The sequence below is a fragment of the Meles meles genome, chromosome X (genome assembly GCF_922984935.1).
Source record: "Meles meles chromosome X, mMelMel3.1 paternal haplotype, whole genome shotgun sequence".
Classification (NCBI taxonomy): domain Eukaryota; kingdom Metazoa; phylum Chordata; class Mammalia; order Carnivora; family Mustelidae; genus Meles; species Meles meles.
Genome location: NC_060087.1, coordinates 47,192,626 through 47,206,177, shown reverse-complemented (window position 1 = coordinate 47,206,177; position 13,552 = coordinate 47,192,626). Strand labels below are relative to the sequence as shown.

Below are 13,552 nucleotides of genomic sequence, written 5' to 3'. Positions count from 1 at the left end.
TGGAGCCAGCATAAGGATGGGGAGACTCTGTGGGCAGAGGAACAGAGGAGGGGGGTAGACTGAAGATAGTTGATGCTGGAATTGCTGCTGAAGCCTGTGCCACAGCCTTTTATTTACCTCTCTTTTCCTCATAGGAAAGCGTCCTAAAAAAGGTCTGGCCACAGCAAAGCAGAGACTTGGCCGTATCCTGAAAATCCACAGAAATGGCAAACTACTTCTGTGAGCCCCCTCGTGTCCTGCCCCTCACCCCTTCACCCCCATTGCCTTCTCCATTGTCAACTCTCGGGGCACTCCTGGATCCTATCTGCCCCGGACAAGGTGCTGAGGCGCATTGTCCTGCTTTCTTGGAACTGACCAAAGGCATGGACTCCCCAACAGGCTCCTGCACCAACTCCCCTAACTCCCTTCCCTACTTCCACTAAAGCATCCTGCCTTCCTTCTCCATACCTCTGAGTAGCAGTGAATGGGAGAGGTTTCTGGCTGACTAGAATCCTCTTTTCTGCTGCTCCAGCCCATTTCCTTTTTACCAGCCTTGTCTGCCCTTTACTCTTATCCCCACTTAAAGCTGGAAGACAGGATCAGGAGAGGCATAAAGTGAGCCCGGGTCCCTTGCTGTTTCCCTAGTCATGAAATGGGACGCCTAGCGCTCAACACTTGCTGCAGCTCCCACCCTGTCTCCAGAAGCCCGTCCCCCTCTGCCCATATTTCCTTCCCCTGCTTCCCCCTAGCCTAGTGGACATGTCTCATTCCAGACTTGTTCTTGGGAGAAGGGTCTAGCCTCTGCCCCCTTTTGCCAAATGTTTCATGAAAATAAAAAGGAGATTCCAGAGTCTCCTTCCTGCCCCACCATGGGCCATTTTCAGAGGTGGACTTGAAAGGTTATGGGCTGAGTTGACTCACCTTTGGGAAGAAGAGAGATTTCTATCACTTCTCAAAGTGGGGAGAGGACTGACACCCAAGCCTTTGACCATGACTTTGGAGCCCACTGGAGGAAGCTACTTTCGGGTGGCTACAGATGAGGTCCCCTGTCCCAGGGTGAGCTTCAGGGATTTGCCTGGATTTTGAGGTCCCACAGAACATTATCCACATGGCTGTAGCTGGGCCCCAACAGGTGAAAAAACATCTTCCAAAAGTCTGAGAGTTCCTACCACTGAAGCAGATAACCCTGGCCCTATGTACAGCCTGCTCTCTCCACAGAGCACCGTCTGGACCTTCTGGAGAGGATGTGACAGGAGAGCTCATCCCTGGGTTCTCCATCAGGAGCCTCCCTGCTTCTTTCCCCACCTGAGGTCTTGGTCTGAAGAAGACCTTAGAACTCACATCTTCACTTCTTGGCCTTTGTGCTCCCAGACGTCAGGTCAACGCCCAAGCAGAGTGCAGATGGCACCACTTGGGAGCCTGAGCCTGGGAGAGGAGATGCCCATCTGTAAAGGAGCAGATCTTCTGATCCTCCACTCCCTGTCTTCCCCTTGTGGATGTCTCTGTTGTCCAGGCAATGCCTAACCCCTCTCCCTCTTCCTTCTCCTCCCCCTAACTCCCTCCCCCTCTGCCTGTCTTGCCTCCCTGGCACCCTGGACTGGATGGAAAATGTCCCACTCCCTCCATTTTGGTACTGCACAAGTGGAGAGCATCCTTGCCCTCTACTCCCCACTTCGACCTCCCCCCAGTTTGCCTAGTGCTTCTGGGGAACTTAACAGCTACCATGCAGGCCACAGGACTATGTGAGGCTTCCCCTGTCGTCTTTGTGTCTCCAATTTGTCTCTCTTTTCCCTACAGCCCACATCTACTCTCCTTATTTGGAATCAGGGGTCCCTTAAAACCATCTGCTTTTTTTTTTTTAATTTTGGGGACTCCAGGGGCCATGCAGTCCTCCATCTAGTCACACCAAAGGCAAAAAGCCTGGCTACCTCCCCCTTAGCATGTGAGGTCCCCACTCCCCTCTCCTCTGTTTCCACCCAGCTTTGCTTTCTTGGGGATTTCAAGGCAGCAGAGGGTAGTGAGGGGAGGGAAGGGGGGCAGCCTGTGTCCCTGTGTAGGCAACAGCCTGACTAGGCCCTGACTGCTGTAACCAAGACCAGGACCCCAGCCATTCTGCCCATTAACACCCACCCCCTTGATCTTTCAAAGGCAGCTAATTGCTAGCAAATCCCCTGGTTCCAGGCCTCTTTCCCCTCTGTTTCTTTGTTAGAAGTTTTCTGTGGAGCTGAAACCCAACCTCCATTTGACTGGGTTTCCATTTAGTTTAGTTGGGCTCTCAGAGCCTCCTGTTTGTTGTTTTGTGTTTTAAATGAAAAGCAAGTTTACCCTCAGAGTTATACTTTTCCAAAGAGGCTAGTGTGCTTTTTTTTTTTTTTTAATGTTATCAGGTTCTAAGTGATGAAGTGAGTTGGGGAGGGGTTGGGAGTGGTAGTAACTAAGGTGAGAGTTACCTCTGGTCTCCAATCCCCAGCACAGAGCTGGGGGTTGGATAGGGGGCAGGGAGAGAGGATTTCTATTCACCTTTAATATATTTTTACAAAAAAAGCAAACAATTTAAAAACAAGCCCACCGCTTCTGTACATGTCTAAATATATTTTTAGAAGTGGGTAGGATTGTGAATTTCTGATGCAGGGCCTTTTTATAAACAGGTTAGAATAGCATCATACAGACTTCTTTGTTGTTTTTTCCCCCTGTTTTTTTCTTATGTTGTGTTACTAATGTAATTTATATTTTTTTTAGATCCTCCCTTTCCTATAGAGATAAAAGTGATTTATCTTGGCAATTGCTTTGCTTGGAATTCTTTTTTGGTGGTGGTGGTGGTGGGTAGTGGGTGGTGAGTGGTGGGATGGGTCCAGGAGTGCCACCTTCTCTTTATATTTTCTCTGTCCCTCCCTTTCATGAACTCAGCACAAACTTACAACTGAGGTGGGGAAGGGACAGAATCCCAGTCTTCATAAGAGATACAGTTGACACACCAGAAACAGCTCATCAGAAGTACAGTGAGGGGCACCTGGGTCGCTCAGTGGGTTAAGCCTCTGCCTTCGGCCCAGGTCATGATCTCAGGGTCCTGGGATTGAGCCCCACATCAGGCTCTCTGCTCAGGAGGGAGCCTGCTTCCCCCCTCTCACTCTGCCTGCTGCTCTGCCTACTTGTGATCTCTCTCTCTCTCTGTCAAATAAATAAATAAATAAGTACAGTAAACAGAAAACAAAGGGGACAACAATTCAGAGTGGCCTGACAAGTTTGTTGGGAAGCCTTTCCATATCTCCCATGGACTATTTTTAGTAGCTACACCTGTATCCTCTTTGAATGTGGAGTTTGGGGGTTTTGTTTTTCTTCCCTCTCTCTTTCTCTGAAATGTTCCTCCAGGCTGAACTTGATTAATATGCTTAGGTCCAGTTCAGGGGATAGAATATAATTATTAGAGCTAACATGACATGCTCATTTCCTTGTGCTAGACACTACTCTTAGTGTTCTGTGTATATTGATTCATTTTGTCCTCACTGACATCATCATTTCTGCATATGCAGAAAACAGAGGCAAAGAAACCTTGCAGCATCAAACATCTTAAGTTGTGGGGCTAGCCTGGTTCCAGAGTCTGTGTTCTTATCACTGTACTACAGCTTACTGATAACCACTGCCATTTATTAAGTGCCTTTTCTGTGCCAGGCATGGGCTTGGGATTTTACTAAGATATCCCATTTAATTCTCACTGACAACTATGAGATGGTTATTAGTCCTATTTTACAGTGAAGGAGATTGAAGTTTGCCAGTGGTCTTCCACAGAAGGATCTGTCTGACTCCAAAACAATGTTCTTTACCCTCATTGTCTTAGAAAATCTTTTGCAGATCAATGACCCAACAGATGTTTATTGAGCACCTGTTGTGTGCAAAATGTAGCACTGAGAATTATGTCCAGATGAGAGCCCACTGGGATAATGTCAGGAGCCTCAGTTCTAGATCCACTACTGCCCTGACTCTGTGTGACCCAGGATAGACTGCTTACTGTCTGAGACTCACTGTAAAAGGAGTTTGGATCCAATGAGAATTTCGTTATCCTAGAGACTCTACTACTGTGGGTCTGGGATGACTCTCTGGGTTTGACACCTACTGGCTAAATGGCTTCCTCCCACTCTTTCAATCTGAATCTGTGTATTAGGATCTAAAGAGCAAAGGTTCTTGTCTGGGGCATGGGGAGCTGTGTCTTCTGGTAGAAATGCTTCAGAAAAGAGGGGAGGGATTTCAGAGCCTTTGCAGGAATGGTGGGGTGGGTTCTCTTTGTCATCAGCTCCCAACCCAACCTTCCCAGGGAGGGACCCAAAGCACTGTCACCAGCCTCAGGTTTTAAAGGATAAACTAGAGTCTTGGTCACCTTCTCATCTAGGCAGGAGGTGCCAGCAGATCAGAGGCTCCTGTCTAAAAATTAGGAAAACAAGAGCACCCAACTTCAGTCTTTCCTCTTTCCAATATGGAGTAGAAAAGTACGTAGGATTTGTCACTAAGAGCCTGCCTTCTCAGTGACCAAGTAATTTGGTTAATATTTCTCATTGTCTGGATCTCGGTTTCTACATTGCAGATGGAATTATTTCAACTATGAAAACTTCTAGAAGCATGGTCACCCCCAAACTTTCTGGATGCTGTTGATTCCCAAACCGAAGCAGACACCCAATTCTGCTCGTTCATATTGCATTCCCTGCCTCAAGTACACAGGCCCTTCCCTTTCCAATAGGACCCTGTTCATGCCAAGTTGACCGAAATGGCACTTGCTCTCCACTAAACTGAATGGAGCAGAAGAGCACCACATGGTACAGTGTGGTGACAGAGATGAGCACAGGCTAGTCAGGGAATCTGTCCTGAGGAAAAGCAGGGAATTCAGGAAGCAGGTAGGTCTTCCTGTCAGGGGTGATGCCAGAGCTGAAGCATTTAAAGTAATTAACCAGTCTGGTGGAGAACAGTGGGAAGAATAATTCAAGCCAAGGCAATAGCATGAATAAAAACAAGTGGGAGGGGGGCATACGTGTGTATAGAGGACAAGAAATTTAGTATAATTGCAGCTGTGACTTTCACCTGGCGGATCATCATGAAGAATCTCCAAGAGGTAATGTGTAGTTGGAGAAGACATGATCCAAGTTGATTAGTTTTTAGGCATGATATTTATTTTTAATATCAGACATGTAATTGGAGGAGATATAATTTTGATGTTAGTCGAAAGATTTAACTGTATCCCATGAATAACAGAACCACTAAAGGGTTTTAAGCAGAAAATGACATGATCCAACTTGCTTTTTAAAAATACCCCTTTGTCAGTCAACTCAGGAGTGGATTCGGAGGAAGTAAGATCAAGTCAGGAAGACCAGTGAGGAAGTTACTGAAGAAGGGGTGGAGAGGGCACCATCTTATCTTCTAATGCCCCATAAAATTCCACTTCCCTAAGGTAGCTACCTTCACCCAACTGTCAAGTCAATTCTGACCTTTTCTTAGACTTGTACATCTCATAAAGGTCAGATATCCTAGGCTATTTCCAGGAGGCAGACCCATGGAGTTGTCCACTCATACAACCCACAGGACAGAAGTTGCACTCCTTTATCCCCCTTTTGGCTTTTTAGCTCTCAAAATAGCTCACCTTTTAAGGCCCTCTCCTTCCCCATAGGACCACAACAGAATGCCAGCATATACCTATGAATGTGGTAAGAGATCTACAATACCCATTTTATATTTTTCTTGTCAGGAGCCCAGCAAGCCTCCCTCACATTTCATTCTATCATACACAGCTTTTCAATGTTATCTCCTGAAAGTCCTCTTTTCATCATCCTGTCCTGCACAAGAACATTCCTGGCTTCCTGCTGCTTATTATACCTTCTGGGTTTCAAGGCTTTTCAGAACCTGGCCCAACCTGAAGACAATGGTCTGTGGTAGAAGGATGTGCCTGGAAGTTGAAAAGACCAATGACGGAATTCCAGCTCTACCACCTATGTAATCTTGAGCTGGCTACTTTATATTTCCTTGAGTCAGTTTCATCATCTGTAAAATAAAGATATAATTCTTACCTCACAGGGTTGTTGGGAGGAATCAAAGTAGCTAGTTTTAATTCAACATCGGACACTCAGGTGATCAGTGAATTTTACCCACTTAAAATTTTCCCAATAAATCCTATAGTCTTATAAAGATTACAGAAATATAACAAGCCTTCAAAGGAATTGAAGAGAATATTCCAAACCGTGGCAGGAAAATGAGTTGGCTTCATATGAAAGTGCTTGAAAGACATAGAGAAATGACTGAGTCAATAAGTGTGAGCTTTACATTCCTGTAGAGGAGATACAACTAAGTCCAACACATGTAGTTGGTGAAAAGTGCCAGAGTATCATCCATGCTAATTAAGTCTCACTGGTTTAGTTTTACAATGGTTTATTAAAGCCTCTTGTGTCAGTCCCTGTGCATGCCTTTGTAGGGCTTGATCTTCAAGGAGCAAAAGTTTTAGTACCCAGATTTGGAAACCCAAGTACAGCGTGCTGGGATAAATATTATGTTACAAATAAATATGGGGTGCTATTGAAGCATGAAAAAAGATCAAACCCTGTTTGAGAAGCAGAAAAGACTTAGATAGTCTGAGTTGAGTATCGAAGGGCATTCACTAGGCAAGGGAAGGCAAAAGAATGTATTGGAATAGAGCATTCCAGGCAAAAGGAATAGCGTGAGCAAAAGTGGAAAGTTGAAGCCTGTTTTGTGGGTGGAACTATAAGCCTTGAGTAGGCTCGTGTAAAGGCTAGAGTAAGATGGCAAGTGTTAGGGATGAAGCTAAGGCGGTTGGCAGGGATCTGATCATGGATGTTTTCTCTGGTGGTCCTTGGGGCAGGAGATACAGAAGTGGATTAGTGTGGAGGCCAGTGTGAAAGGGGTTGCAAGATCCCAGTTAAGATGCAATGAGGTCTAAACCAGGGTAGTGGCTGTGAAGATACCAGAGATGTTAAACCACACTCCCTTTTTACCCCTGACATTTTACTATGAACATTTTTGAACAGTCAGAAAGTTAAAGTAAGGGCACCTGGGTGGCTCAGTCAGTTAAGCATCTGCCTTCAGCTCAGGTCATGATCTCAGGGTCCTGGGGTCGAGCCCACATCGGGCTCTCGGCTTAGCAGAGAATCTGCTTCTCCCTCACTCCTCTGTGCTCTCCCTCTCTCTCAAATAAATAAATAAAAAAGTCTTGGAAAAAAAAGTAATTGTTCCGTGAATACCCATATATATATCCACCATCTAGATTTTACAATTAGCATGTTACTACACTTGCTTTGTCACACATATCTATTCATCCCTCTATCTCTCCGTCAACCCATCTTATTTTTTATGTACTTCAAATTAGACATTTGTATATGTCCCCTGAACACTTCTGCATGCCTGTCATTAGAGTTGAGTGTACATTTGTAATTTTTTTAGTTAAAATTTCCATAAAATGAAATACACATATCTTAAGAGTATAGTTGCATATGTTTTGATAAGTGTATATACCTATGTAACCTACACCCCCATCAAAATACAGAACATTATCCTTGACCCAGGGAGTTCCCACATGTCCCTTCCCAGTCAATCACAGCCCTTCCCCCTTCCAGAATAGCCCTTGAGTTTGAATGTGTAGGATTTGAAATGTATGAAAATAGATGATCCAGGTGGAGAGAGCCTGAGTGGCTCCCTCTCCAGTGAAGTCATAAGGCAATGAGCACTAGTAAACAAGCTTGAATGGATGCCTTTCTACCTCTCCAATCGCCCTACAGAGCCTCATCTTTATAGGTCAGTACATGAAACGTTGAAGCAGAGAAGAGTGGAGCCATGGGACTGCCAAGCCCTCAGGAGTTTACAGTCTTGCAGGGGGAGACAAACACTAATGGTCACAATTCAGTGTGACAAATGTTGAATGTTGCATTGCACCGCGGTCAGTTTTGTAACAGGAGAGAATGGAAAATGAGGTAAAACAAATGCCACAAGGGTTTGCAGTGTATGTGCATATGTGTGTAGAGGAGAGGAGGTTGGGGAACAGGGAAAGAGAAGGTGAATGTTACACTCTTGGGACTGGAGGAACTCCAAAGAAAAAGGAAAAAGAACATTTAGCAGCCATGAAAAACTTCCTGGAGGTGAGAGGAGTTAATTCTTGAAGATTGTTTACTTTGATAATAAGATTGGTAGGCATAAAGATGTTTTAAATTACAAGTAACAAAACTCAAGCCAACCATGGAACATTAACTCATGTAATTGCAAAGTCTAGAAGTATGTGGATTTTAGGCACAGCTTAATCAGAGCTTTGGTTCTGATTATCTCAGTTCTGCCCTCATGTGTGTATTAACTTTGTCTTTGGATACGTCTTCATGGTTACAAGGTGGCTGCACACAACACATTGCTTCTGCTTGTGCTTATTTGCCATCTATATATCCTCTTTGGTAGAAAGTGCCTGTTCAAGTTTTTTTTTTTGATATTTCTAATTGGCCTGTTTGTTTTCTTATAATTGAACTTTGAGAACTTTTTATGTATTTAGGATATAAATTCTTTGATATGTGCTTTGCAAATATTTTTTCCCAGTCTGTAGCTTATCCTTTTATTCTCTTATCAGTATCTTTTGTAGAGCAAACCTTTTTAATTTTGACTAATTCTAATTTATCAATTTTATTTATTTTATAAATTGTCATGCTTAAAATTTCTTTGACTAACCTTAGGTCATGAAAATTTTCTCCAGTGTCCTAAAAGTTTTATAGTTTTATGTTGTACATTTATATCTGTGATCCATTTTTAGATAATTTTTGTATACTGTAAGATGTTTAGGTCAAGGTTCTTTTCTGGCCTATGAAATGCCCAATTATATCAATAACACGTGTTGAGAAACTGTCTTTTCTCTATTCCATTCCCTTTGCCCCTTTGTCAAAAATCAGGTAGCTGTACTTGTATGGGTCTATTTCCAGAGTTTCTATTCTGTTCCATTGATCATATGTTTCTATCCTACCAATATCATACTGTTATTTTTTTACTGTAGCTATATAGTAAACCTTAATATCAAGTTGAGTGATTCCTCCCACTCTATTCTTCTTTTACAAGATTGTTTAGCTATCCCAGGCCCTGTGCCTTTATATATGTATTTTAGAATAAGCTTTTCTGTGCCTACAGATACCTTGCTGGTATTTTGAAAGGAATTGCATTAAATCTGTAGATCAATTTGGAGAGAATTAACATGTTGCAAGTTTTTAAATACTTGTATATTTTTATATAATTTTTAATTGAAGTATAATATGCATACAGAGAAGGGCACAAACTCCAAATGTACTGATTGAGGAATTGTTACAAAGTGAACACATCTGTGTAATCATTACCCAGTTCAAGAAGCATAATAAGTAGCACCTAGGGGATTGAGTCTTAACACAAAAGACACAGGAGATAAGCTCATGGACCCGCTTGAGATGAGGAAGTCCTCAAAGATCTATATCCTCAGGGAAAGGTATATTCTCTAAAATAGATTTCCCACTGGCATATGGACACAATGAGGTAGCTTCTCTGTCTTGGCCTGGGCTTTGTAAGGGAACAAATTTTTCTCCTATGTGAATTCTTAATCAGGTAATGAAGCTTCACATGGTTTTGTGACTCAAGCCTATACTGCTCATGTGGTTCCAGAATCCACAACCTATGAAATGAACAGAAAAAATGGTCTCTCTGGGGCATCTGGCAAAAGCAAACACCAAACCTCTCGGTATGAACATGTCTGTAAACCAGGTTGAACAAGAATTTCATAAATACAACTCAGTTGAACATAAATTAATTCACAATAAGCAAGAGCAAACACAACAAATAGTAGGGTTAACTTTCCATGAACTTCAGATAATAAAGGAATCCAATAAAGTATGTTAAAATTGATTATGGATATAAAAGAATAAGTTAAAAACATAAAAGAACAAAACACTATTTAAAAACAACAGGCAAATGTGAAAAAAAGAGCCAAAACATTTCTAGAAGTGAAAAATGCAATAATTGAAATTAAATAATGAATGAATTAAACAGACACTGTTGAATAGATCATTTAACTGGGAGGCAGATCTTAGGAAATTACTCAGCAAATGGCACATAGAGTAAGAGAGGAAGAAGGTAAGAGGTTAGAATATGTGGAAAACAATGAGAAGTACTCATAAACAAGTAACTGGAGTTGCAGAAGGGATAAATAGGGGTAAGGGGGAAAGTAATGTACAACTATCTACTCAACATTTTCACCTAGAAATATATCCAAAATGTAACTCCTGATCTCCCCTCCCCAAACTTGCTTCTCCCCTGCCCTCCCTCATAATAGATGGCAGTAGTAGTAGATGGCAACTTCATCCTTCCAGTTACTCAAGTCAAAAACTTGGATAATCCCTGACTCATCTTTCTCAATCTGTATCCAAGCTGTAGGGAAATCCTGTTGGATTTCCTTCAGAATGTTTCCAGAGTGTGACCACTTCTTACCATCTCCACTGCTGTCACTTTGGCCAGAACCATCATCATTTCTTACCTGGAAAACTACAAATACCCTGCTAACTCATCTCACTGTTCCTCCATTTTTATCCCCTGTAGTCTAATCTCAACACAGAATCAAGAGAAATATTTTTTTAAAATGGTGGGACAACTGGTTGGCTCAGCTGTTTAAATGGCCAACTCTCAATTTTGGCTCAGGTCATGATTTCAGGGTCATGAAATTGAACCCCCCATCAGGCTCCATGCTGGGTATGGAAACTACCCAAGATTTTCTCTCCCGCTCTCCCTCTGCCCCCACCCCCCGCTCACTTGCTCTCTCTCTAAAAATGAATAAATAAATAAAATGTTGGAGATCTATTTCAGAGAAGATGAAGAAGATATACCTTTCCCTATTCCATCCACTAAGTGCAACTAAACCCTCTGGATATTATACTGAAAACAGGCATAGGACTTTGAATGGTAGAGAGAAGTCAGATCCATTTAGAGCATTGGGACCTGAGGAACAACACTGTAGTAAATTCCTTGGTTTACTTTTTGCCTCATACAACCTAAACTGAATACAAGGGAAGCCAGCAACCCACAAACACCAACAGAGACAGGCAAGAAAATCCTGCTTTCTCTAGCCAAAGGACCAATAAAGGGGCAACCTAGCAATATAAAAAACTTAGGCAATGACTATTTTACTGCAGCAAACCACAGAAAAGCTATGGCCCCCACCCCCCCCCACCCCTCCCCAAAGACCAAGTGAAGAGTCTAGACAATTTTTCGGTTGTGATGAGTCTCCAATCTCCCTCCACCCATCATCAAGGTAGTATTAGAGAAAGCCAAGTGGAGAACTAGGACTTCCACCCCCACCTGGCAGTAATGAGTTGACACCACACCTTCCCCTGCCAGAGCCTTCTCAAAGAGGTCAGCCCAAACAGAAGATTTAAGTAAGGTCCAGAGTCTCATGTAGTAATACTGAAAATGTCCAGGCGTTTTTTGGTGTGTGTGTGTGTGTGTGTTTAAGTAAGCTCTACACCCAGTGTGGGACAGGAGTTACATGCTCTGTCAACTAACCCAAGCAGGCGCCCCTGTTCTATTTCTGTAGGGGGATCTATTCTATTTTTTAAAGATTTTATTATTTGTCAGAGAGAGAGAGAGAGAACACGAACACAAGCAGGGGGAGTGGCAGGCAGAGGGAGAAGCAGGCTCCCTGCTGAGCAAGGAGCCTGATGCGGGACTTGATTCCCTGACCCTGGGATCATGACCTGAGCCAAAGACAGATGCTTAACCAACCATGGATGGAGAACCAAATGGAAATTTTAGAACTAAGATATAAAATAACTAAAATTAAAAACAGTGGATTGTTGCAACAGCAGAATGAAGAAATGAGAGAATAACCAGAGAAACTGAAGATAGAATAGAAATGACCCAGTTGAGGGGCACCTGGGTGGCTCAGTGGATTAAGCCGCTGCCTTCGGCTCAGGTCATGATCTCAGGGTCCTGGGATCGAGCCCCGCATCGGGCTCTCTGCTCTGCAGGGAGACTGCTTCCTCCTCTCTCTCTGCCTGCCTCTCTGCCTACTTGTGATCTCTCTCCCTGTCAAATAAATAAATAAAATCTTTAAAAAAAAAGATTTAAAAAAAAAAAAAGAAATGACCCAGTTGAACACAGTTCCTAGAATTGAAAAGTGACTTCAGCTACATCTTATTTACATACAAGATCAACATACAAAAAACAAATTCATTGTTTTTATATACTAGCATAAAATTAAGGTTATGTAAATTAAAATGTATAAATTTAAAATGAACAATTACTAAAAAAACACAGTGCTTATATGTAAATCTAACAAAACATGTATAAGACTTGTATGCTGAAAACTACCAAATGCTAGTGAAAGATATCAAAGATCTAAATAGAGACATTCTGTGCTCATTGATTAGAAGACACACCATAGTAAGGGTATTTTTTCTCCTAGAATGATATATAAGTTTAATGGAATTCCTACCAAAGCTCCCAGCAAGATTTTTCTGTAGATAAGATTATTCTAATATGTATATGGAAAGGCAAGGGAACAAGAAGAAATGGGTTGAAAATGTTGGTCCCCTAAAATATACATCCACTTCCTAACCCCGAAATCTATGAATGTGACTTTATTCAGTAAAAGGCGCCTGGGTGGCTCAGTGGGTTGAAGCCTCTGCCTTCAGCTTGGGTCATGATCCCAGGATGCTGGGATCGAGTCCCGAGACGGGCTCTCTGCTCAGCGGGGAGCCTGCTTCCTCCTCTCTCTCTGCCTGCCTCTCTCCCTACTTGCGATCTCTCTCTGTCAAATAAATAAAATCTTAAAAAAAAAGGATCCTTGCAAATATGATTAAGCTATGGATCTTGAGATCATCCTGAATTATCTGAGTGAACATTAAATGCAATGACAACTGTCCTTAGAAGAGATGCACAAACACAAAGGATAAGGCATGTGAAGATGGAGGCAAAGATTGAAGTTATGCAGTCACAAGCCAAAGCACACCTGGAGCCACCAGAAGTTGAAAGAGGAAAGGAAGCATTCTCCCCCTATCACTCTTGGATAGAGGGCAACCCTACCAACACTTCTACAGGTGACCTCCAGAACTGTTAGAGAATAAATTTGTGTTGTTTGGGGCCAAGCCAGTAATAGATAATTTGTAATAGATAATGGAAAGCTAAGACAATAGCTAACACAATTCTGGGGAAGGAGAAAATTAGGAAGAATTATTTTATTTGACTTCAACAAATTTTATAGCCACAGTGATAAAGATTGTGTGGTTTTTTTTTTTTTAAGATTTTATTTATTTATTTACAGATAGAGATCTCAAGTAGGGAGAGAGGCAGGCAGAGAGAGAGAGAGGAGGAAGCAGGCTCCCTGCCAAGCAGAGAGCCCTATGCGGGGCTCGATCCCAGAACCCTGGGATCATGACCTGAGCGAAAGGCAGAGGCTTTAACCCACTGAGCCACCCAGGTGCCCCAAAGATTGTGTGGTTTTGCAGAAAGATGAACACAGAAATCAATAAAACTAGAACCCAGAAAGAGCTAAACTATCTACAAACAAATACAGCCACCTCATTTTTTGACAAAGGTGCAA

The 13,552-nt window shown here is 42.6% G+C and overlaps 1 protein-coding gene across 6 annotated transcripts in view; it reads left to right on the top strand.

The window, feature by feature from the left end:
• PHF8 (PHD finger protein 8) overlaps nucleotides 1–2,761 on the top strand; it is a 96,639-nt gene extending 93,878 nt beyond the window's left edge. For all 6 annotated transcript variants that reach the window (XM_045995499.1, XM_045995498.1, XM_045995497.1 and 3 more), the window contains one exon: nucleotides 135–2,761. In XM_045995499.1, coding sequence (XP_045851455.1) covers nucleotides 135–223 — 89 coding nt within the window. In that variant the 3' untranslated portion in view covers nucleotides 224–2,761. The remainder of the gene's footprint in view (nucleotides 1–134) is intronic.
• The last annotated feature ends 10,791 nt before the right edge of the window (nucleotides 2,762–13,552 follow it).